The sequence below is a fragment of the Eschrichtius robustus genome, chromosome 1 (assembly GCF_028021215.1).
Source record: "Eschrichtius robustus isolate mEscRob2 chromosome 1, mEscRob2.pri, whole genome shotgun sequence".
In the NCBI taxonomy this organism is placed as follows: domain Eukaryota; kingdom Metazoa; phylum Chordata; class Mammalia; order Artiodactyla; family Eschrichtiidae; genus Eschrichtius; species Eschrichtius robustus.
The window spans coordinates 31,490,977-31,517,613 of record NC_090824.1 but is presented as its reverse complement, the minus strand read 5'-3'; the positions used below and the strand labels follow the sequence as shown (position 1 = coordinate 31,517,613).

Genomic DNA, 26,637 nt, shown 5'->3' with positions numbered 1-26,637 from the left:
ACCTGAGGCTGTTCCTCAGGCAGCCCCTTGGCCGATAAATCTTAAGCTTGTGAATGTGGCTTCAAAGATCATCTTCCAAGAAAGGATGTGAGAATTGAAACTTGTAGAATGCTTTCAAGGAGAGAATATTCTGAATGTAGACTTTGGGCTGAGTTTCTAAAGTGGATTCTGAAGTTCCTTAGTTTACCTGCAAAAGTAATGAGTTGGGTGGCTCGTAGCCAGAAACTCTCTAAGATATCTTGAAGTAAGAATCCCTACAGCCAAAAGGCGTGGGAGTGCCCCATCCAAGGCAAGGGCACTTGGCTGCAGGATGGACAGGAAAGCCAAGATATGCAGCAGCCAAAAGCTTCACAGAGCGTCACAGGTTGGGAGTGACCTTCAGATGGGACATTCTCTCCTGCCAGCTCTTCGCTTTCGTCACCAGGTTGTGCCTCCTCCAAAGAGCTAGGATGAAAACCAAATGTTTCAACCAACAAGCCAACCAGCAATTTCCTAATTCCCAGATACTTGGCTTTGGGAAATCAGATGTCCATGCTGGGACCAGAGTTTCCCATTATCGCCAACGTGATTATTGTGGTCCATTCCTAATTACATAGCAGCAAGCACAGCTCCAGCACGGACAGTGGTACCAGACATTTAAAAAGCCAAAGATAGGGGCATTCCCTGGCAGTCCAGTGGTTAGGACTGGACTCGTTGCTGTCACTGCCGGGGCCCTGGGTTCGATCCCTGGTTGGGGGACTAAGATTCCACAAGCCACGTGGTGCAACAAAAACAAACAAACTTTTTAAAAAAGCCAAAGATAATCCTACAGAAGATTAAAAGAGTTTAGTCTTCCTCATGGTGTTCATATGGCCTTGAAATGATCATAAGCAGTGTAAAGCTCATTATCTTCCTTTTAAACATACATACACATTTTCATATCAGCAATGAAATGATGCCATGTCTGGTAGGACTCAAAACCAACAGTTCCCAAATATTTTTTAAAAAGAAGCAGGATGTAGGAGCTATACTCAATATTTTGTAATAACCTATAAGGGAAAGGAATCTGAAAAAGTATGAGATATATATATATATAATATATATATAAAACTGAATCACTTTGTTGTACACCTGAAACTAACACAACATTTGTACATCAACTATACTTCAATTAAAGAAAAAGAAGAAAAAGGAAGTGGAATGTGTAGTGCCAAGGAGAGCTGACTTGAACTAGAAGAACCCTGGGTTGAAATATATCCAAGTGGGCCTTCTCTTCTCTTTCGGCCAAAAGGAGTTTAAAACAGCACTGAAATTACAGACAAGGTTTACAGAGAGGAAGCTTGTGGAGCAAAGGTTTCCCTTCCACAGTGTGTCTGTGTGAAAAGAACAAAAGTGCTAAGGAAGTGCTAACTAGCTAGCTCGAGAGTTATGGAAAACCAGAATTACGATTTCAGATTTGGTTATGACTCCATACCTTACAGAGGTGTGTGAATTTCCTTGTCAACATTACCACCTTGTTATCAGCATGAGCTTAGGCACTTCCAAAAATAGGGATAGTCACCACTACCTATAGTGACTTATTTAATAACCACCACCACAAAACAACAACTATAATAATAATAGCAGTAACAATAATGGTAGTAAAGACTACCATGATGAGCCCAGCTTCTGGCCCCCAGTAGATGTTCCATAAATGTGTTTGAAAGGAATGAAAATGCTTATCCCAGCATTTGTCTCATATTAAGGATCCAAGAAATTCAATCATTTCATTAATATTCATTGAGCAACTAATAGGTGCTAGATGCTCGGCCTTGAGGGCTGGGAACACAGGAGTAAACATAAAGAACAAGGTCACTGCCTTTCATGAACTTGCATGTATACCTGTATAACTTTGTGAGAAAGAAAGCTCAAGCTGGAACAGTTGAGTCCCTTGCCCATGGTCACGCAGTAGTATGTGGCACACTGGGATTTCTCATCTGCCAGGTATGTAATTCCAAAGACTATAGTCCTAACCATTCACCCCACAACCTCCATCTTTAGAAGTTTCTTCCTGAGGTACTAAAATTTTCCTCCTTGAAATTTCTGTCGATCCAGCCATATTCTATCTTTTGAAGCAACCAAAAATATATCTCATCACTGTAACAAGGAAAAGCCTTGACATTTTTAGGGCAACTCGCTTGCCCATCCTCCAGTCTTGTCTCCTGTAAGTTATTCCTTTTACCGTGATTGTGCCTTGTGTGATTAGGATTCCCATTCCATGACCATCCTGGGTGGTTAAGGGGAAACCGTCCTGCTCTCTGTAACCAGGTTCTATGTCACTAGGAAGGTGACCTGAGAGGAATGAGAATCTGATGAGTCATAATTTCTAATGAGCCTAGAGGCTTACAGAAGCCCCACCCATACCTCCCCCTAGTTTTTATCCCCTTTGCTCCAGAATGTGTGAATTCCAGTTAAGAGGTCTTGAGAAATTTAAGTGGATGTGCTAAGAGTAGGAATTCATTTCAGCCATTACTTTTCAGTAACCAGTTTGTGGATACAATGACGGGAAATGACCCATTAGAAGAATAACATCTGGACTTGTCCAGATGCATTACTCCAGACCTGGTCAGTTTTAATGTCATGAGAGTGATGATACCATCATTTAAAAATATGTTCTGGTTTAAGTGCTAAACGAGATTGGACACAGTATTATTCTGTGTGGCATGGAACATTTTCTCTCCTAACATCCTGTAAAGTCGTATTTATTTTTTAGTTTGTGTTTTTATGACTGGCTGATAAGTTCTAACTTTGTGAGCCAAAACCTTATCTCCCAAGAAACAAAAACAACCCCTCCCCCAAACCCAGCAGTAAATAGACCAGTTGGCCCTGTGTCTAGTGGGAGGGGAACTGAGGGAGACTCGTGTGACAGCTGGTGGCACATTTGCTACATATGTGAACTTAATCTGGTCTTGAGTTTCCTCACATATTAAATGGGTATAATCATGCCTGCCTGACTCCCAAGATAAGGGTGAGAAGCAAGAAGATAACGTATGAATGTACTTTATAAACTACAAAGTATTCGAAGTGTAAATTATCCTTTTAAGTGGGCAGGGATATTTAGGAGAACAAAAAAAAGAATAGAAATAAGAAGTGGGAACTGGGGCTTCCCTGGTGGTGCAGTGGTTAAGAATCCACCTGCCAGTGCAGGGGACAGGGGTTCGAGCCCTGGTCCGGGAAGATCCCACATGCCACGGAGCAACTAAGCCCGTGTACCACAACTACTGAGCCTGTGCTCTAGAGCCCGCGAGCCACAACGACTGAGCCCGCGTGCCATAACTACTGAAGCCCGTGCGCCTAGAGCCCATGCTCCGCAACAAGAGAAGCCACCGCAATGAGAAGCCCGTGCACCGCAACGAAGAGTAGCCCCCGCTCACCGCAACTAGAGAAAGCCTGCTCACAGCAACGAAGACCCAACGCAGCCAAAAATAAATAAATTTTTTTTAAAAAAAGTGGGAACTGCCCAATGAAGGAAATTTCCACCTTTAGTTCTAACAGTTTTAAGACAAAAGGGATACTTGAGTAGTACCTACCAGGAAAACTCTCTTGATGCGTGGTTTCTGCATTAAATATCTATTGAGGCTGACTCTCCCATTTTGTTTCAAACGCACACAAAAAAACTGCTCCCCAAATGCACGTACTCCACCAAAAAAAGCACTTGCTAATACAGTAAAACAAAAGTGTTTCTGTTGAGCAGAATGCGAGGGATGTTCTTTGAATGTGTTCAGACGTCCCCATCAAGGACACAGCGGAAGCGCGACTCGGTAAAGAGTGACGTGGGCAGCAAGTTCCGTCTCTAACTCACCAGCTGCCTTGTGTCAAGGAATTTTACCTCTTGGGCCGTAGTTTTCTGATGTCTAAAAACCGAGGGTTGGAGTCCAGGATCTCCAAGGTCCTTTCCAGCTCTGGAAAGAATAATTCTCCATTCTTTCTGAACTGGGTGGCCATTACCCAGAATGGGAGAGTTCCGTGTGGACTGATAGAGACCCGTCTCCAAAATCTGTTATTACGTGAAAAGGCAGAATGCAAAACAGTGTTTATTTGCTTTGTGTTTAAAAAAAGAAAAAAGATATAAACTAGCATCAACATATACTCTAGTACAGTACTTGCTTTCAAGAAGATTATCTGATACCATGCAAGTGAAGCTGTTCACTTCACTTGAATAGGGACTGGGCAGAGAAATTGGGGAGAGACTTTCACTTTTTTTTTTTTTTTTTTTTTAAAGATTAAGACTTCATTGTTTTTAGAGCAGTTTAAGGTTTACAGCAAAATTGAGGGGAAGGGACAGAGATTTCTCATATACTCCCTGCACCCATGCATGCCTAGCTTCCCCCGTTATCAGCACTCCCCACCAGAGTGGTACATTTGTTACAGTTGGTGAATCTACACTGACACGTCACGATCACCAAAAGTCCATGGTTTACTTCGGGGTTCACTCTTGTGTTGTACGTTCTATGGGTTTAGACAAATGTATAATGACATGTACCTATCACTGTGGTACCATACCGAGTGCTTTCACTGCCCTAAAAATCCTCTGTGCTCTGCCTCTTTATCTCTTACACCCCACCCTTGGCAACCACTGATCTTTTTACTGTCTCCATAGTTTGCCTTTTCCAGAATGTCCTATAGTTGGAATTATACAGTGTGTAGCCTTTTCAGACTGGCTTCTTTCACTTAGTCATATGCATTTAAGGTTCCTCCATGTCCTTTTTTAACTTTTTATTCTAAATCTTTCTATAGTGCATGACTTTTCTAAGTATATGCATTACTACTTTTATTTTTTAAGAAAAACGATGACAGGATTATCTGTGTAGAAAGATTATGGGTAGTTTTGCTTTCTTCTTTTATATTCCCGAAGAAAACCTACCTTATACACATAATTTTTAATGCCGTTCTGGATATTATCTGTGCCTTGTCTAATCCTGTCAGACTGTGACACCAAAGATGTCAAGCAAACTTATCCCAAGCCCCAAACTTTCTCTTAGTATCCCATAATATGACTTACCCTTTCTGCACTGCCCACCACCCCAATGCACACATAGGGCTGGATCCTGGCAGCATGGTACCCCACAGTAGGGGGACACCCCTTTGGACTCAGTAGCACGTGAGTGACGGTTTGAATCTGCTGGTGAGGCAGGGAAGAAAGTTGGGTCAGAGCTTGTGACACAAACTGGTCCTGAGCATTAGTGATGTGCCGCTGGTGTGGAGGAAGGGACCGTATGGGTGGTCCATGTCCAAGATTCTTGTTGGCCCCTGAGTCTAGGAAATCCTGCCCATCGGTAGCTCAGACACAGCACCCAGAAGGAAACTCACTCACTCATCAGATCTTTATTGGATACTTGCCATGGCTGTTCACAGCCCAAATCTCAAAGCCACTGTGTTCTCCTCAAAACATGGCATGTGGTTGTGGGAACAGGGTTCTAATCTAGACCCTGCTGCTAACTTGCTCCATGACTTTGGAAAAGTCACATCGCTCTAAGCCTCAGTTTCCTCATATGTAAACAATTGGTGTTGGGTCAGATGCCCTCCAAGTCCCCCTTTCAGAAGTGTTGAACCGTCTAGGATTTTGAAGACCCTCTGGCTCCCCTCTCCCCCCTCTAGCCTCTCTCCTCTGGAAGCAACCAGATTTAGGAAGGAAACAGGAAACAAGCTCTCTTTTGTTCCAGTTTACTGATATGTGCTGACAAATAAGCATAAAGATCTCAACTAAGATTTCCAAGGTAACCTTGCAAATTTGAGGGTAAACCAAAGTAAACGGCAGTCTCCCAGGACGATAGAGTCAGACAGAGGGTCTCAGAGAGAAACCAGAGTAGGGGTTGGAAGCCTCTATAAGATATTGCCTGGGCCCTGGAATCTAAATTGATGGCACCAGAGATTACCTACTGCTGCTAGACCTTCTCAGATTATTCCAAAATTCAGACTTTCAGGCAGTCATTCACCATAAGAAATCTGGCAAGACTGGCTGTATTAGGCCAGGAAGTTCTGATGGAGGGAAAAAAAAAAAAGCTTTTAAGAAATGGACTGCCAGTGGCAGGGCCAAGAGTTTCAGGGAACAGTTGCTGGCTAAGCTATAGCATCTCAGAGGGTTGCCACCATTGACTCAAGACTGGAGAGCCCTGAGGAGTCCGGGCCAGATCTGAGCATTTGAGGGATGTGATTCTGGGCCTACTGCTCTTGCTGAGTCAGAACTGGGCTCCTTTCCTGAATGGACCCGAACCTCAGGCTGTAGGTGCCACTGGGTCATTGGAACTTGTGTGGAATTTTCTCTGATACCTAGAGAGAGAGAGAAGGGCTGCGTTCCTGTGTGTGCCAGTGAAGATGGGAGGGAAGAAAGGGAGCACAGAGGAACAGAAAACCTGTAGGGCAAGGTGGCCTGATGGAAAAGATCTTTACTTAGCGTAAGAGGATCTGGGTTTGACTCCTGACTTCCCATCGACTCCTCCGTTAACCTTGGGATGGTCCTAATCTTGACAAGCTTCTGTTTCCATTATAGCGTGGGAGTAGTAGCATGCACCAAACAGGATTGTGATGGTGATTGAAATTAAAGGATACATGCACGCATGCCTAGCACAGTGCCTGGCACGTAACAGATGCTTAATAGATGATGGCTGTGTGTAAATCTAACTCCTACTCCGGTATGTACTATGGCGGGAAAGTGTGCAAGAGGGGAGGAGAAAGGACTCAGCAAAGGAGGCTATGGGGGACTATGGGAAGCAAGTGAGCAAAAGAGGGGTCACACCTCGCTCGCCTCCCCTGCACTGTAGCCACTTAAGAGCAAGTTTCAGCTCTTAAGTGCAGGGGAGGCAAGCAGGGTGTGAACCAACAGCCTTTGGTATGGATGTTTCCTACCTGGGCCCACGGGGCTGGGTGAACAAGTAAGCCATCAGGCTTCCTCTGAAGGGCAACTGAGCTCCAGCAGAACCAAGGGCCTTTGGGCCCTGAGGTCCTTGCCTGCTTCCAGCTTCTCAGAATATAAGGCGGTCCAGAAAACACTTAGAAACTGCTGGGTTGGGACTTCCCTGGTGGTGCAGTGGTTAAGAAACCACCTGCCAATGTAGGGGACACGGGTTCGAGCCCTGGTCCAGGAAGATCCCACGTGCCGCGGAGCAACTAAGCCCGTGCGCCACAACTACTGAGCCCACGTGCCACAACTACTGAAGCCCACACGCCTAGAGCCCGAGCTCCGCAACAAGAGAAGCCACCACCATGAGAAGCCCGCTCACTGCAATGAAGTGTAGCCCCCGCTCGCCGCAACTGGAGAAAGCCCGCGTGCAGCAACGAAGACCCAACACAGCCAAGAATAACTAACTAACTAACTAACTAACTAACTAACTAAATAAATAAATAAATAAATAAATGAGAAACTGCTGGGTTCCAGGCAGACATGTCTCTGGCCTGAGGTTGTGCAAGCGAATAAGCCTCAGACGGTGTTTGTTCTCTGCCACTTTCCATCCTCTGCCCCAGGATTCTCTGACCCGTTCTTTGAACTGAACTAGTAGGGAAAGAACTTCAGATTCTCTCACAAGTTAGACCAGTTCAGAGTCTGAGAGCAGAGAACGAGGATGTTCCAGGAAGAGAAGACGCGTGCTGTGATCAGCTGGGTTCCCTGGGGAGCTTCACAAGCAAGAGCGTTGACTGGTGCGCTGGGGAAAGGAGGCTGTGGAGGAAGGCAAGGCCCCTGCAAGAGGGAGAAGCTGCTAAGCTGGCAGCCTCACGCCTGCTCTGCCTGTCCCCTTGTGTCTTATGCTGGTGCCAGTTTACTGAGCTGCCTTCCTCATGTCGGATGAGGAAAGCCCCTGGCTTGATCAGGTGTCCTGGGAATAAAAGCCCTAGCAGCCATGTCCCCTGGGGCCTCCTTTTAATCCCGCCTTACAGGCACTCCTCTACCGTAATGCCCGGGGTCCTCTCATGACCCTGGGTCTCTCCAGATTGGTGCTCCGTGAACAGCCAGTGCTTTCTGCTCAGTAAACCCTTCAGAAGCCTTTACTGCGTCTCTCCTCCCAGGTTCCCCCACTGCTCTCTTGGAAGACATAATGGGCAGAGGTGATTTTTTTTTTTTTTAATAAAATCACAGTTGATGAGGGTATTCTAGAAAAAGATAATTTCTTCCCTAAGAGGAACTCTGATGCCTGTTATAACACATTCTTCACCCTGATACACACACACACACACAGAGACACATTTATTTTTCACAAGATTCAGGTTTACTGCACAAACGTTCACAACTTTTTCCACCAATATTTTACACTAAAAACATTTTTCAGTGTCATTAAGTATTTTTCTACAGTATGATTTAATGTCCGTGTCATGTTCCATTATACCAATGCCCTGTTATTTATTTAACCAGTCTCCTACTGATGGATCTTTAAGTTATTTCCAATACTTTGCTAATACACACAGTGCTGCCACAGAGAGGCCACAGAGGTGCTCTTTCTGCTACACGTGTGCCTGTTAACTAACTTGTCCCCAAACATATCTGGTTATGTGGTATTTGCCCTGGTGTCATGGAAAGATGGCAGGAGAGGCAATAGGAATAGGAGAGATGTTACTGGGGTCACAGAAGGATGGAGGGAGAGGTGATCAGAACAGGAGAGGTATTTTTTAAAGTCTAAAAAGAGAACAAGATGGCATTTTGGCTTCTGAGATTTTCCCCCATCCTGGCTCAGAATTCCTGCCAGTGGGCATGACATGTGTCCTTGGCCAGAGCCAACAAGGTAAAGACACTATCAGGAAATGGGTTTCTTCTGAATGTTTCTGGGTATATACTCATTGTCATATTCCAGATGGCCCAACTGGCCCTTCCAAAGTCCCACTTCTAACCCAAGAAAGGGTGTTAATGAAGACAAACAGTAATCCTGTCCTACTTTCTTCCTACTACTCCACTTCTCTCTGTGTATATACCGTAATGAAGTCGATAAGAGTTGGGGGCTGTGGATGGGATAAGTTGTAAGTATGCTGCTGTAGCACCCAAGTCTGCTCCTTCCCTCATGAACAGGAGCATGTGACAGGCACCAAAAGGCTGAGCTGACCTCAGGCTTTGGCATTACAACTCTCTTGAGCAGATTTCGATATCCCTTAAAGGACTGTCAACATAAGCCTTTAGCTTATAAGATTTTTACACTGGTTTTTCACCTGAGCTCTTTCAACTGCCACGTTCACAGCCAAGTAGTGGCCAACAGAGGGTGAATAAGAAGAATATAAACTCCCTGAAGATATCACTATCTTTTGAATGCTCTCCATTTCCTTACAAAGCCCCGGCACAGGGTGTGATGAATGAATCCTCATCGAATAAGTTTACGAAGAGCCTGTACCCAGGATTGTGTGGTGATGGTGAGAGGGATGCAGCAGCCCTTGAATGCTGGGGACATCCATGTGAAGAATTTGAAGGGCAGGAAACAAAGGGCAGCTTGGGAATGGTGTAAAGAGACCTCCAAGAATAATGTTGCTAAAACAAAACAAAAGAAACACTTGGCAATGGTTATTTGAATCCAGTGTAAGCATGTGCTAGATTGGAAAAATAGAAGGTCGGAAAGTAATGTGAATGGAGTCAGAGGAGATTTAGCCCATGAGATAAAGCCAGACGACTCCTGGTCATGGGAACAGCATCAGCAGTGATGGGGGAACTCTATCTAGGCGCCAGGCAGGGCAGGAATGATGTGAATGAAGATACTGCCACTTGAAGGGTGCTGGCTTCCTGAGTCAGCAGGAAGTTGTCATAGCTTCTCAGTGCCTTAGACTTGGAAAAGACCTTCAGGGATCAGTGAGTCCGGGTCTCTTTACCCACCAACTCTGCTGGAGTGGAACCAATGTGGGCTTGGGCTTAGACAGTCCTGGCTCTTTCCCTAAAACTCAAATGGCCTTAGCAAATCACTTAACTTCTTTAAGCCTCAGCTCTTGGAAGCAGGACTAATAAGACCTATTTTCCCAGAGTCACTGTCAAGGTCAAGTGAGTCATGAAACACTATATAAATGTTTGGTATTGCTACTTACTGAGCATACAATATGTGTAAACCAGTATGATGTAGTTTTGCTGTGTGAGGGTTTACAGATGCCCTACAGATGCTTGTCTGGAAAGCAAAGAAGGTATGTGTCATAAATAGCTGCCATGATGGGCATGAGCTGAGTCTGTGGCTGTGAAAAATGATTTTATTCATTGGAAAACAAAAGGGCTCACTTGATGACTGTACCTGTAGATCTGGCCTCATTAGAAAAAGACCACCCTACATGTTCTGTGAAAGCGTTACCATTAGGGAGGGTTGTACTATAATTCACAGGTATTAGAAAGATGGTAACTTCTCAGCAAGTTAGAAATAGAGGGAAATTACCTGATCTTGATAAAGAGCACCTACCAAAAAAACTAAAGCTAACATCATACTAAATGGTGAGAGACTGAATGCTGTCCACAACTCTTCATAGCAGCATCATTCATAATAACCAAACACTGGAAATGGCCTAGATGTCCTTCAACAGATGAACGGTCAAACAAACTCTGGTACGCCCATACCATGGAATACTACTCAGCAATGAAAAGGAATGAACTATTGATACTTGTAACAGCTTGGATGCATCTCAAGGGGATTATCTCAAGATTATGCTAAGTGAAAAAAAAGCTAATTCTCAACAACTTCATGCTATATGATTCCATTTATGTAACACTTTGAAATGACAAAATTTTAGTAATGGAGAACAGATTAGTGGTTGTCAGGGGTGAAAAAGGAGGTGGGGATACAGGAGAGACATGAATGTAGTTATAAAAGGGCAACAGGATCCCTCCTGTGATGGAACTGCTCTGTAACTTAACTTTGGCGGTAGACAGAGGAAACCACGTATGTGATAAATGGTATAGAATTAACACACACACACACAAATGAGTACAAGTAAAGCTGGAAAACCTGAATAAGATCTGCAGATTGTATCAGTGTCAATATGGTAGTCAATATATTATACTATAGTTTTATAAGATATTATCATTGGGGGAACTGGATAAAGGGTGCAAGGGATCTCTGTATTATTTCTTACAACTGTATGTGAATCTAATATTATCTCAATAAAAATTTCAATTAAAAAATAATACTGTTGGTGTTAGTCTGGCCAGCAGCAGCTAAGATGGATGTTGTTTCAGGAAGAAACCAGAGATGTGTCATGTCAGCCCTATTAGGATCACAGCCGACTCTCAATGGAATTGGAGATGCAGGTGGTTTTAGGACTTAAAAAAGAGAAGCCTTGGTGGAAACGCTGCACTTGGTTTTGTTTGTTTGTTTTTGTCTTTGAATGCAGAGACATAAGAGGGGTAGAGGGTCCCAGAGAGTTATATAGGAAGCTTCCAAATGAGATGTATACAGATAAAGTATACAAATAAAATGAGCACAGTTTGGTACCAACAGGGTCCCACAGTTGCACCTGGCAAGAAGCAGAACTCAAGCCTCAAAGCTGTCTAATGAAGGAACTGAATTAAAATTCATTATAGGCAGTTGAACATTCTAGGAGAGCACTGTGGGTAATGCTTAAGAGCGCGGTCTCAGGTGACAGATGGCTTAGAATCAAATCCTGGCCCTGATGCATGTTAGCTTTGTGACCTTTGGCAAGTGACTGAACTTCCTTGGGCCTTAGTTTCCCCATCTGGAAAATGGGCAAAATACTAGAACCTACCTCATAGGCTGTTGTCCAGATTAAATGAGTTAATGCTTAGAACACTCCCTGGCCAATTCATGCGTGATCAAGGTTACCTGCTCTTACTCTTACTACCCTTCTGGGAGGATAGATGAATACTGCCCATGGTGCAAGGCTAGATTCTCCTGAGCTCATCATGAAGCATCTCAGCGTTCTTCCCTGTTTCTTCATTTCCTTGGCCTGGGCTCCTATTCGCCAGTCAGAAATCTCTAATCACTAAGAAGGAAAGAACCCAAAATGTCACATGTTGACTGTCGGAGAACAGTTGTTTGCCTACATGTGCAGATTTCCCGGCTCTAGGGCATGGCTTTCTGGGACCTGTTTGCCCTTGTGGGTAATCCTGGGGCCTCCCATGGTTATCCTGGGCTCTCATGGTTTAACCAGTAGATGTTCCTGAAGAAACATACATCGAAAATGGTAGAATGTAAAGTACTAGCTCAGGTGAGACGGCCCACCTGCAGGTGCTCACTGGGGACTTTTTAAAAGTGTGGACTACAGGGACTTCCCTGGCGGTCCGGTGGATGAGACTCCATGCTTCCAATGCAGGGGGCGCAGGTTCGATCCCTGGTTGGGGAACTAAGATCCCACATGCTGTGCGGGTCAGCCAAAAAAAAAAAGACTTAAGAAAAACATGTGGATTACAGGGTTCCAGAATCTCCATGTTAACTAATGATGATCAGTTAGCATGGATGATTTAATGAGAAACACTGTGGGGTTCTCATCAGATGTCAGGGTCTGGCCCTTGGGAAACCCTGACTTTTCTCATCCTGCTCACAAGCCTTCAAGGTAGGGAGCAGCCATAATTACCTTCATTTTTACCCACTTCAAAACTGAACCTCTGAGAGGCGAGCTGTTTTAACCCAAGGATGCCAGGTGAACGCTGGTGCTGGGGACATTGTCTTGTATCAACTAACTCAGAGGCACTGAAACTGGCCAGCAACTTCTCCGTAAAACTATTTCCGTCTTCTCTTGAAGGCTCTTTCATGCCCTATAGAGTCAGGAACCAGGCCTATTCATTTTCCTGCCACAGCTGGCTTTTAGAGCTCCTAGCTTTCCCAAATTATTAGGACTCCAGAGGAGCCCAGCAACTTTGGGTCTGTCTGCCACCCGATCCATAAAGCTGTCAGTGAAATATCGGCAGTGGTACCCAATCATCCACTCGTGATGAGAAAAGGGCTGAGAGCAGGCAGGAGGCAGCATTCACGTCTGCAGTTTAGGGATGTAGACGGGTGGGGGGAGGGTACAACCAACTGTTGACTCAGAGGCTGTCTAATCTATAAATGAAAAGAAAATAGTCCCAGAACCCTACCCCATTCTTTCCCTAAGCCCCCTTTTCTGGCTGCAAAGCTGCTTTTATCTTGTTCTCTGCATATACCCACCCACCCCCAATAGGAAAACACACCTTTGAGCACACTTTTGAAAGGAAAACTGGTAAGTAAAACCAAGCATCAAACCTAGGTGTGGGAAACATTTGGGGCAAGTATGAGTTTATGTACATCCGAGACCATGAAAGGAAAAATGAGAAATCGGGGATGGGCTCTGCCCTCGCTGCACAGGTTTGGGGGCGGAGCATTTTTGCTGATCTTTGAATCAGCTCATGTCCACGGAGCATTTGCTGTGGGCCCAGCACTGCATCCAGCATTGTGGTGCACTTTCTCACTTCATCCTCAGAACAGACCGGTGAGTTCGATAGAGTTGCTGTATTTATTTCAGAGACGAGGAAACTAGTCTTAGAGAGGGCCAGTCACTTTCTAAGGCCGCATAACTGGCCAGGGGTAGTCAGGATTAGAACCCAGGTCTGCCTTACCCCTAAATTCTTCATATCCCTTAGAAAGTAGACATCTCTTTGTGCAAACTGGGGTTTGCCCGTCTCCTCCCAGCTGTCTTCTTTGCCCTCCCCACAACCCAGTGAAATAAAAGCAAGCCAAACATAGATTATTTCTGAAATGAAGATTCCTAGGCGTTTGGGAGGGCCCAAGGCTCTAAGTAAACAGCCACTGTCAAGGGGAAAGATCTGCATGTTACGTGGCAAAGGCCACGCAGATGGTCACACACCCTGACCTAGTAATTGTAGCCCTGGGATTATAGGTTATATTTAATATAAACAAAACCTCCATGAGTATATTTATCATAAAGTTACTTCAGTATCTAAAATGTAGAGGCAACATAAATGTCCAGAAAGAAAAAAAAAGAGAGAAATCAAGAGAAGAAAGTTGTTTTCAGAACACTGAGTGTAAGCATTCGTGTATACAGAGAGGAAAATCAGTACTTTTATGGAAAGGTAAAATTGGGTGGGTCATAACAGTCCTGGATATGAAGCTTAATAAGTAAAAATACGCATCATTTCACTGCACACACTACATTCCCATTGCTCTCCCACAGAAAGACCCTCTATCATTTTGCAATATATACAAACATCAAATCACCATGTTGTACACCCGAAACGACCATCATGTTATGTCAACTTTACCTCAATTTTTAAAGCTTTTTTTCAATTTTATTTTTTTTTTGTTATTTTAAATTTTCTTTGGCCACACCGCGTGGCATGCGGGATCTTAGTTCCCCAACCAGGGATTGAACCCGTTGCCCCCTGCAGTGGAAGTGCAGATTCTTAACCACTGGACCGCTAGGGAAGTCCCTACCTCAATTTTTAAAAAAACAATCAAGATGCTAAAAAAAGAAAGAAAGAAAGACCCTCTAAATTACCCTCCAAAATATATCTGACCTATTCTTGAAAATTGGCTTTAAATTAAGCTGTAGTTTCCTGCACTGTGTGTAGGATTCAAAATGGAAATTTCCTCTGATTAACATAACACGTTGCTGGGGAAACCACATTTGACCAGTGATCTCCTAAAGAACTAGCATTTATGAGAATCAGTTTTTGTGCCCAGCGCTGTGTGGGGCATATAACAAGCATTAATTACCTCATTTTATCATCACAAGAGTTCCTACAAAATAGGTATTATTATCTTCATTTAACACATGAGAAGCAGGAGACCGAGGGAGATGAAGTAACCTGCCCAAGGGCCTGGGCTAGTGCGTGGCAGAGCTTGGATTCCAGCCTAGGACTGTATCTCCAGATCCAGCACTGACGTGCAGCCAGAACACCCCAGAACTGGCACAATCCCATGTGCCTATTCAGTGTGTTTAGGACCTATACCAGTTGTTAAATATCCTGAACGTCACCTCTATCCTGATCCAAGCTCTTTCCACCTGACTACTATGCCAGCACCCTTTGAAATCAATTTGAAAATGGATCAAATAATTTGGTTTGGGAAAATTTCCCCCAGGAACATAATAGCCAATTCCTGGGCCCACTCCCCAAAGAAATGACCAGCAAGGTGGTCATTAGTTTCCTAAGGCCACCATCATAAAGCGCCACAAACTGCATGGCTTAAAATAACAGAGAAACACTGTCTCACAGTTCTGGAGGTTAGGAGTCCAAGATGAAGGTGTTGGTAGGGTTGGTTCCTTCCGAGAGCTGTGAGGGAGAATCTGTTCCAGGCCTCTCTCCTAGCTTCTGGTAGCCTCTGGCATTTCTTGGCTTGTAGGTGGCCATCTTCTCCCTGTGTCTCTTCACATCGTCTTTTCTGTGTGTGTCTGACTCTGTGTCCAAATTTCTCCTTTTTATACGGACATCAGTAGTACTGAATTAGGGTCCATCCTACTGACCTCATTTTGACTTGATCACCTCTGTAAAGACCCTCTCTCCATATGGGATCACATTCTGAGGTGTTGAGGATTACGACTCCAACGTACCTTTTTGGGAGGACACAATTCAACTCCTAACAGAGAGCAGCCTCATGAAGCGGGTTCCCCCTCCTCACTCCTGGCCCCAGATGGGTCTTTCCTTCCCTCCCATCCAGCCCATGCCTCCCTCCCGTCCAGCAGGTAAGGGCAAATGGTAGTGAATCGGCTGTCAGAAGAAAACCAATGGCTACATGAACTTGGTCTTCCTCCTCCCATCCAGTTTCCTTTCATCTCATGCCAACAAGTGGCGTTTTGCCCGGGCTGTCACCATGCCCTGCATGCACCAGGAAAAACAGAAACAAAACAGGTGCCAGAGCCAGGAGAGCCTGACATGTTTTAGCCTGCGGTCTCGGTGTGGTTGCCTTGGGGAACATCAAACTTATGATTTCCTCTGTCTCTGTGTGTGAGTGCTTGGGGCTGTGTAAGTTGCTGATTCTCTTTCTCCTACTGCAGACTCCTCTGCGGAGCTAAGAGAGCCTGCCAAGCTCTTTTCATAAAATCATACCCTAACCACCCAAGGTTGGCAATGGAAGAGGAATCTCCACATGGGAGGAGTGATTGAGGATTTACCGCCCCAATTTTGTCCTCCAAATTTACCTTTCTCTTGTAAGTTGCACTGGCCACTACTGCTGCCACCATGTTAGGCTCAGGGAAGGCAGTTTCCCTTCTAGCACTCCTTTCCAAGTATGAATGGAAGCTTGTCCTAATTCTCCACAGCTTGGTTGATTCCAGGATGCAGCATTTATTCAAACTTGTCAGAAGACCCAGAGACCAGAAAGTTCATAATATTTCTCTGAAAAGAGCTTCTAGATATGGTGGTCTGGGAGCCCGGGCCCATCTCCACATGTCCACTTTGGACATGTCTCCCCACCGGGCATCTGCCGCTTAATAACTGCATCTTTGAAGCCAAATATATGCTCAGAGCCGAGGCCATGGACAAGAACAAGCTCCCTTTCCAGCCAGGCCGAGGCCTGCCTTCCCAAGTCCACTGTCTCCTAAGCTGGGACTGGCCAACAGTGGCAGTGCTTACGCCCTGCAGGGAAGATCCCGCCCCAGAGCCTTGGCTTGGGAAGACCACATCCGAACATAATCCCGTCTCTGTGCCAAAACAAATCTCCACATAGCAGAACTGTTTTAGACAAGCCCTTCAATCGCTGCCTCACCAGTTCTGATTGTCATCTCCAGCAGAAGATGCCTTACCAAAAGTGATAGAACAGAAGTCCTTTTGAAGAGGAACCAGTGAAACGATCTCATCCTTCTATTAAGTGGCGAACATTTATATTCACGGGCTGTTAGGTGGAAACGGAGGGTAGAGATTACTCAATGAAGTGTGGGCCCCTCGTTTTTGCTGAGGCCCCGAAAGGGAAAGTGATTTTCATAATGTTGGCTAGTGGGACGAGGATCCAGCTCTTCTGATTCCCAGCCCAGTACTCTTTAGAGTATTGATCTGTGCTGTATAGTAGAGCACAGAGACTCGTATTTTAAACCTTATTTCAAATGGAGACCAGGTTGCTACAATGTGGAAGAAAACTCGTGGATCATCAGTGAATCCAAAATGGCAATCTAGGATCTCCTGGGATGACGGGCTCCAAGCACGTGAGTGTAACAGCAGAGGGGACATAGTTCAGGGGTTCCCTAATGCTAGTCAGTTCTGACTCCTGGGTGCCGCTTGAATGAATCCCTTTCTCCTGCCTTTCTGCCTCAGCTTGAGTCAACCGAGTCACCATCATTTTATCATCCAAATCCACTCTTGCCCTAAGAATAAAGTCCCAGATCCTCAACATGAACCAGAAGGGTCTGTGTGTCCTGGTTTCATCTTGCTTCTCTAGCTTTATTCCCTTTTACCCTTCCCTTCAGTCTCTCTGCTCCAGCTGGGCTTGGCTACTCAAACCTCCTCAAATAAGCCATAATCTCTCTTTCCTTCTATCTTTCTTCCTTTCTTCCTTCCTTCCTTTCTTCCTTCCTTCCTTCCTTTCTTTCTTTCTCTCTCTTTCTTTCTTTCCTTCCTTCCTTCCTCCTTTCTCTTTCTTTCTTTCTTTCTTCCTTCCTTCCTCCATCCTTCCCTCCCTCCCCCCCACCACATAGACAGCTTTTTCTACTTTCCACCTACATCAACTGTTCTCACACAAGGGCGATTCCCCCCGCCCCCCACCAGGGGACATTTGGCGATATCTGGAGACATTTTTTTGCTTGTCACAACTGGCATCTAGTGGGTAGAACACAAAGATGTTGCTAAACATCCTACAATGCACAGGACATCCCCCCCTAAAAAAAATTACCCAGCTTAAAATATTTATAGTGGGAACCTCACTGGCTGCTACCTGTGTGAGACTTGGCTCCAACAGCTGCCCCCAGAACTGAAGGGTTTCCTGTCCAAGCTTCCATGCGCCATCTCGCATCCTCTGTTCTCAGCTGAGAGCCCTCTTCCCGTCCAGCCCTCCATCCTCAGACACTTCTGTTTGCTGACCTGAGAAGTCTAGGAAATGGATCTTTGTTTCTTTTAAAAAACAGATTTTGAATGTCTAAAACTGGGGCGGGGGGGAAGCAAAAAGGCCTGGAAATGGGAAAGTTCTTCCCCTCACACACCATCCCCCCACCTTGGGCAAAAGAAGGATAGCAATCGATTTCCAGGACTCATTCAGTGAAAATGTCTGGAATTCCCCTGCAGATCTGGTGTGAACTGTGAGACCTGGTTGTGGACCAGGGTTCAGACCGCAGGGGAGGTGGGGCCCGGCAGGTTACAGGGTGTGGAGGCCCTATGCCCAGGCAGGAACCTCACGACAGAACCCCTCCCTGTTGGCAGAGCTGTGAAAGCACCGAGGCAAACTCCAGCAGCATCGGGGTGGAGCAGGGGGGCAGGGGGCCCTCCACCCCACAGCTGAGGGAAGAGAGGACAGGGAGCTGGTGGCATCAGCTCGGCAGGGTGGACCCCTAGTGTGCCAGCAGGTCTGCGTGTCTCAGAGACCACAGCCACCCACGCCCATGCCCACAGGGTTAGCAGCCTGCTGCTTCTGTCGACTTGTTTGGTTTCCTGCCCTGTAGCGAGTGGAACGTGATGGGTCAATTTCCAGATCTGGGCTGATTCTCTGCCACTTCCTGGTTGTCATACCTCCAACTCAGCCTGCAAAAGGATGTTTTTTGTTTGGGGGTTTTTTGTTTTTTTGTCTAAAATGCCCAATGAAAGATCTGGTCTCTTAATCAGCAGTTCACGTCCCTGGGAAGTTATTTAAGGAATCAAAACAGCTGAAGTTAGACCCCTGAAGATTAAAATCAGTGACTTGCCTCTATCCCGAGGATGGTTCTTCCAATGTGGGAGGAACCTGAGTGCAAAGGAGCAGCGCATCAGCACCCTCCCACGTCCCACCAGCCAGGTCTTGGCAGGAAGCAGCGGTTTGACCTCCTAAGTCTGTTTTCATTCACTTTGAAGAAGCAGACGGGTGCCCTTCCCCCACCCCACCCCACCCCCTTTAAAAAAATTCCTCCAGTGTGTTTGACACCCCTCTTTGCCTTTAGTCAACGCCTACTGAATGCTTGAGGGATGGAATGGAGACCGAGGTCGCTCAGCAAGGCTGGGATTAGGGTGAGGCAAGTGAGGCCCCTAGGGCACAATATGTAAGGAGGTGCCCACTCTCAGGGTACAAGCTTCCCCACCCTCGCCCTAGCCCTGGCCCTGTGACTGATCGCTGGTGAGAGAAAGCTTCAAGGGGGAGATGGTGTACTCAGAGATAACTGACTCTGGAATAGGAAGGAGCCCCACATAGGCACCTGCCAGCCTCAGCTTCCTCTTGCCTGGGACCCCCAGGTCTCTCATGCCCAGAGGTGTGCTCTGTAGAAGGCTGGTCACTAGCCCATCAGAGGCTCCTGCTCCCAGGGACTGCAGAGACAAACGTGTGGAAGAGAACTTGAGGAAAGTCAGAGGCAGTTGTCGCCACAGGATTGCAGGGGCTGCAAAGAATTATAATTACATGAAGTAACAGTGTGGGTGCTTACTATGTGCCAAGCCCTGTGTCAAATACTGTGCCATCATTTTATATGATCCCTTCAACAGCTCAGTAAGGAACTTGGGCTCTGGAGCTGGACAGTTTTGATTTAAATCTCAGCCTTGCCTCTTTCATGTTGTGTGTCCTTGGGAAGTTACTTAAACCTCTCTGGGCCTCAGCTTCCTCATCTGTAAAATGGGAATAAAAGTTGGACCTTTGTTATAGTATCCCAGAGATTCTATCAGGTGAGTCAAGTAAAGCAATGAAGCGAGCATCCGGCACAAGGGAAGCACTTGACAAATATTGGCCAAGGTTAGTATTATCATTGCCTCTTGTGGCTTGTCCCTACAGTAGCCACAATGAAAGTGTCACAGACTGATGGCTTAAACAATAGATATGTTCTGTCTCATGGTTCTGGAGGCTAGGAGTCCAAGATCAAGGTGTTGGTAGGGTTGGTTCCTTCCGAGAGCTGTGCTTCTCTCCTAGCTTCGGGTAGCCCCAGGCATTCCTTGGCTTGTAGGTGGCCGTCTTCTCCCTGTGTCTCTTCACATCATCTTTCCTGTGTGTCTGTCTTGGTGTCCAAACTTCTCATTTGTCTTAGTCTCTTTGGGCTGCTGTAACAAAAGTATTGCACACTGGGTGGCTCAAACAACAACCACTTATTTCTCATAGTTCTAGGGGCTGGGAAGTCCAAGATCAAGACACCGCAGATTCAGTGTCTGGTGAGGACCCACTTCCTGGTTCATAGATGGCTGTTGTCTCACTGTGTCCTCACATAGCAGAAGGGGTGAGGGAGCTCTCTGGGGTCTCTTTTATAAGAGCACTAATCCCAGTCATAAGGGCCCCACCCTCAATACCTAGTCACCTCCCAAAGACCTCACCTCCAAATACCGTCACTCTGGGGATTAGTTTTCAACATGTGAATGTTCGGGGGGACGCAAACATTCAGTCTGTTGTACCCTTTTTATAAGGACACTGGTGAGATTGGATTAGAACCCACTCTAATGACCTCTTTTTAACTTGATTACCTTTGTAAAGACCCTATTTCCAAATAAGGTCACATTCTAAAGCACTGGGGGTTAGGACTCCAACATATCTTTTGAGGGGGGCAGGGGGCACAATTCAATCCATAATACAAGGTCAAGTAACTTGCTCAAGGTCACACAGCTTGTTGAAGATGAAACTGGATCCTAGAACCCAGGATTATTTGATGACAAACTCCATGGCATAAACCCCACCGTAAAGCCCCAGCACTCGTAAACCTCCTCTGGTCAGAGAGGAAAAACCAAAGAGAGACATTCAGAGGCTGCTGCTGCTGTGTTGATGGCACTTTCCCTTCTTTCTCCCTTCCTCTGTAGCCTGCCTGCTGCAGGCTGAGCTGGTGAACTATGAACGAGTCAAAGAGTACTGCCTCAAAGTCCTGAAGAAAGAAGGGGAGAATTTCAAGGCCCTTTACCGGTCCGGTGTGGCCTTCTACCACCTTGGAGACTATGACAAAGCACTCTACTACCTGAAAGAAGCAAGGACCCGACAGCCAACAGGTAAGGCAGCAATTGCTGTTTCCTTACCACCAGCCCCCTGGGGCAGCTCCCAGGCCGCCTTATCGCCATGGTCAGATTTCCTGGCTGGCAGGGCCAGGCAGGGAGGGAAATGGCAAATGAGGGGTCAGGTGTGTGCTAGGTCCTGGAACAAGGAGAACACATAGTCCGTGCCTTTGCCTGGGGTCTGGGTTCCAGGGAGCTTGGGCATCTCTTCTTTTCAAATAGAATATGGAATTCTTCATTTTTCCAACCCAGAATCCAGCCCTCTTTACTTATTCAACGAGTACATATTGCATTCTTACTATGTGCCAAGATTTGTGCTGGGTGCCAAGGATGTAGATAAGAAGACGTGGTCCCCACTTGTGAGGAGCTCACATTCTGGCTGATGAGACAGAATACAAATGGATAATCTGGGGGCTAAGCCCAGCATCTTCCAGGAAGCGTGCTCCAGCTCCTGCAGTCAGACCCCAGTTCTTAGAGCAGGTGTTATCTGTACCATTCGCTTAAATCACATCCACTAGCCCCGCCACTCATTCACGCCACAGATATATATTGAGCAGGTACAATGGGCCAGGAACTCTTCTAGGTGCTGGGTAAATAGCAGGGAACAACAAAAAGTTGGTACGTTCAAGGAGTTTATGTTATAATGGAAGAAGATGGACAGTAAACAAACAGACAAATTGATAACGTAATATTTAATAGTAGTAAGTGCTGTGAAGGAAATAAAGCAGAGTAAAGGATCAAGATTAAAGGGGGTGCTATTTCAGACCGGGTGGTCAGGAACACCCTCTCTGAGGAGGTATCATTTTTTTTTTTTTTTTTTTGGCTGAGTTGGGTCTTCGTTGCTGCGCGGGGGCTTTCTCTAGTTGGGGTGAGCGGGAGCTACTCTTTACTGCGGTGCGTGGGCTTCTCATTGTGGTGGCTTCTCTTGTTGTGGAGCGAGGGCTCTAGGCGCGCGGGCTTCAGTAGTTGCCGCTCACGGGCTTAGTTGCTCCTCGGCATGTGGGATCTTCCCGGACCAGGGATCAAACCCGTATCCCCTGCATTGGCAGGCGGATTCTCAACCACTGTGCCACCAGGGAACCCCTGAGGAGGTACCGTTTAAACCATGACTTTGACTTGCTGTTGCCATGGTCGTTCATATGGCTGATTTTTTTTTTAATGCAATTCTCCTTCCAAGGAGTTTTGTTAGGATGAATTTGCAAATACCCAATATACTTTTTTTCTTTATTTTTTTAAAGAACACTAATATCTTTATTTTTATGTGTTGCTGATTTGTTTTCTGTATATAAATCGTGTTCCGCCAACTCTACTATAAGCCACTTGAGGACCAAGAATGGGACTCATTCAACAGAATTTTCTTGAGTACCTGCCATATGCCGGTACTGTTCTGGATGCCCTGCCAGGCATTTTGGAATATTATACAGCATTCATTTCTACCTCTGGAAGTAAACATCTCAGGCAGCCTAATTCATATTTTGGTGTGTGCAGGGCTGAACAGTTGTTCTATGTCCTTCTGCACTCACTAAGTTAAGGGCTGGAACTGGGGGGAAATTCCCCAGTTTGTGGTGAAGTGGCTGCCTAGCCTTACTTGTAAGAACAAAATAAGACAATGAAGCAAATCTCTTGTGAACTCTCCAACTAAAAAGCATTACAATCAACTCATATTTATTGGTCATTTGGATTAAGCCCTTTTAGACATATCTATTTTGGTCCTGACTGCAATTTTATGAGGAAGATATTATGATCCCCAGGAGAGGCAGCCTTTGGATTCAGATGCAGCAACTATGTGTGTCTCCTTGGGCATCTGACTTAATCTCTCCGGGGCCCAGTTTTAACTTTGGTCACAGTGAGGATAATGAAACATACCTTACAGGGTTATAATGAGGGTTCAGTGAGACAATGAAGGCTAAAAACATGGCATAAAGTAGGCACTCAGAAATGGAGGTTGTTTCTTGCAGACGAGACCGGAGGCTCAGAGAAACTTCTAAGTTGCCTGAGGTTAAACTCCAACTAACTGTGCTGACTCAGGACCACTGGGGTTTGGTGCTCCATAGAAATAAGGGGAGAAAGTCCCCTGCCTCTCCTCTCCTTGCCGTCTGTCCTCTGGGTCACCGGGACCTGTCCGCGTGGAGCAGTGAAGGAGGGGAACCACACCCTGGATGCCCTCTCAGCCATGCTGGGCCTTGGCTGAGTGAGTCTGGCTTGTCCATGGTCTGCAGATACAGCCTTGGTCTGATTCTCCGTAGACCCAAGAGTTCCCCTCACCAGCTGTTCCCTAAGGTGTGTTTCTCTCCTCACAGACACCAACGTGATTCGATATATCCAGCTGACGGAGATGAAGCTCAGCCGATGCTCCCAGAGAGAGAAGGAAGCCACGTAACGAGAACACCTTTCTAGAGCCGAGCCTGACCCGGGGCATCCAGGCACCCCCTGGTGGAGAGCCCTTCCCAGGGTTCTGTTCCTTTCTCCTCCCCACTTCCTCCTCCTATTGCCCCTCAACTCTTTGTCTACTCCCAGTGTGAAAAGAAGGAGACGGGCAGATTTGGAATCTGGTGGGTTGCCCTGACAAGGGACATCCTCTTTCCAGTAGGGCAGCCGCTGGGAGAGACCTAACTTCAGCGGGAACAGCTGGAGAGGACTGTCACAGGTTGGGAACGCCATTGCAGCTTTGACTTGCGCCAGTGCTTCTGGCAGAGGCAGAGCCTGGCAGGTGAACCATCCCAAAGGCGTCAGGCACGGAGCCCACGGGCTGGACCCCTCCACAGCTTCCTGACAGACTGCAGCATCTCAAGGCAACTGTGACAAATCCAGGGATGCGACAGACACCAGAAGCGTTGGTTAAGCCAACAGAGTCTGAGAACCTGTACACTGGATTTCTGCACACACACCCGCTCCCCACCCACAAGAACCTCAGGCCCTGCCTCCCTCCCTCACGCGTTGTCTTGGTTTGTGCTTTCTCCTCTCCTACGTGGGGATCTGAGACTCTGCCAGGATTCACATGCCATCGAAGCCCACTCTCAGTGCCCTCTGGTGACCACACATACCATTCTCCCAGACTCCCAGCCAGCAGGCAGCTGTGACAGCAGAAGGGCAGGGTAGAGTGGGCCAGGGGCTGACCACATAGGCATGGGGGGAGGGAGAGATGATATCTAGGGGAAAGAGCATTGTATAGACTGGGAGACTGAACTGCGGACGAATTAAGTGTAAATAAAAATAAATTAACAGGCAGCAGTTCCTGTCATTTCTGTTGAAAGCGGCCCACTCCCTCACTTTTACTCCCTCCCACAACCCTCAATCAGAGCTGCTGGCAGCCAGGTAGGATGGGGCTTCCCCCAAAGCAATGCGCCATTTGTTCAGTGGTGTACAATGCTGGCTGCGCCTTTGTGCTTTTAGAGTAGGCTGGGACTGTGGAGACTGCCCAGGGATTTGGCTATGTGGGAACTTGTAGCCTCTTTTTTGATGAAATTACCTGGACTCAATATCTGGCACATAGAATGTGTTCAACAAATATTTGTTGAATGACTAAATGATGCCTGCAGACTGGCTCTCCTGCCTTAAACTAATTTTATCCCAGCCTAGTCTCCTGATACCTGTGCCCTTTTTGCGATGCCATGTTGCTTCAGTCAGATAAGAGACATTTACTGAGGGCTTCTTGTTTGCCTGTCATTGTGCAGTTTGCCCTGGGACATAGGATGTAGTCCCAGTCTCCAAGGAGTTGGAAGAGTTGAGAAATAGTCATAGGAGATTATTACCAATGATACCTTTAATTTATATGATGCTTTAAGATTTTCAAAGCACTTTCATGTATTTTTTGTGTGATCCGTGAGACAATATTGTACAAATTAAAATATATACAGATGCAATAATATTAATAGTGAGCATTTATTAAATGCACTATCCTCAGATCTTTACATGTATAATCTCATTTCTTTCGTGCAATTACCCTACTATTCCCATCTGATGGATAAGAAAACTGAAAAAGAGAAAACTAGCCCAATGTTGCACGGCCGTAAGTGGCATAGCCGGGATTTGAACTGAGTCTGTCTGACTCCAGAGCTTCAGCTGTTAACTACTCTGTAGTTAGTTGCTGCCCTAAAAAGTATAATATTGGGTAGTTACAACCATTCAAAAGCAGGACAGTATGTGTGACAAACCTTGACTACGTCAATGATGGTACGTGGGCTGCCTTTCGTATTTAGCCCAAGGTGAAAAATTGTCCCAAACACTTGACTCCCTAGTGGCGGAAAAGGCAGCTGAGACGCAGCAGTCATTTCTGTGTATTGTTTATTCTCCTTGCTGATGGGCCAGCATGTATCCAAACAATCCACCTAGCATTCCTCACCCCATCCCCAGCTTTGGGGAAGAGTCACAATTATAGGTAGAGATTGAAACGAAACACAAAGTTAATTCTGGGTTATTTATTTAATCCGAGGCTCCAACACTGCAGGATCCAATCACTTCTGAGGGGCCCAGAAGCCAGCAGCACAGGTTATGTTCACATAGCTCCTCAAAAGCTTCCAACGGGGGCTGCAAGAAGGTGCTAGAAATATCCAGGGGCCCCCAGTTGGTTGCCTATAGCTCACCCTCTGGAGAAGGGAAAAAGGGAAAAAAGCTGTTACTGCTGCCACATTCTCCCCCACGCCTACCATGTCCTTCTCTCTGCCCTCTTCCTCCAAAATGGTTTCACATGACCCCAACTCAAAACCACCCTGCAGCACACATAGTACAGGCAAACATGCAAAACTCCCCTCTTCCTGAGGCTCCAGCCCAGAAAGTCTGTGAGTTGGCAGACTGCTTGTTAGGATCTGAAGGATGAAGATGAGGTCAGAGGTGGCGTGCAGAGCCAATTCAAACTGGCAGAGTCTTCCTTTGGTCTTCGTGCCATGAAGAAGGACTCAGAGTAACTATTCCCAACGTGGAGCAGGAGAGGGGTCTTGCCTCACCGAGTGAGTTGGGGCAGGGCTGGACAGATGGGGATGAGAAGATGGTTGCCATCCTTCCAAAGAAAAAGGTTGAAAACCAGAACTAGGTGAGGACAACCTCATGGGACTTCATAGAACAAGCGACCAGGCTTTCTGCTTGTCTGGTAACGTAGGTACACGTGCTGGGAACTCCATTCACTGTGACCCAAAGTTAAATGATCCCAAAGAAAAAAGCTGCCTGGGACTTGTTTGAGATGGTGGGACTGAACTTCCTGTGCGTTTGTCCAGAGACTTCAGAGAGCTGGTAGGCAACATCAGGTCTGTTCCCCTTAACACACCATCAGCTTCCTTCTCCTCATCCCTCCCCCAAACAGGGACTGTTATTTAATTACACGTTTTGTTTGCAGATGTCACTGCTGAGCTATACTTGGAGCGCTCATCCTGGATCTGACCTGCTTTGCCATCTCCTGCTTGGACTTTTGTGATAGACTCTTTGGGGAGAAAAAATTATACTTTTATTGTAATTATTATGAAAGCCTCACATGTGTATTGTAGAAATATTAGGGAAAAAAAGATAAATTCCGCCCCATAATCCTACTACCGGAGACAGATATTGTTATCCTTTTGGATGTATCTTTTGGTTTTTTTGGTATAAATGTACACATGCACATGCATTTTTTTAAACAAAGATTGGATCATACTGTACATACTCCTTAATAACTTACTTTTCGAAATGCGTATTTGTATTGTAGAATA

At 46.1% G+C, this 26,637-nt stretch overlaps 1 protein-coding gene across 1 annotated transcript in view; it reads left to right on the top strand.

The window, feature by feature from the left end:
- Positions 1-24,184, top strand: part of TTC9 (tetratricopeptide repeat domain 9) — a 29,454-nt gene extending 5,270 nt beyond the window's left edge. Inside the window, exons 2-3 of the mRNA XM_068563050.1 lie at positions 20,774-20,956; positions 23,260-24,184. Coding sequence (XP_068419151.1) covers positions 20,774-20,956; positions 23,260-23,339 — 263 coding nt within the window. The 3' untranslated portion in view covers positions 23,340-24,184. The remainder of the gene's footprint in view (positions 1-20,773; positions 20,957-23,259) is intronic.
- Positions 24,185-26,637: the final 2,453 nt, after the last annotated feature.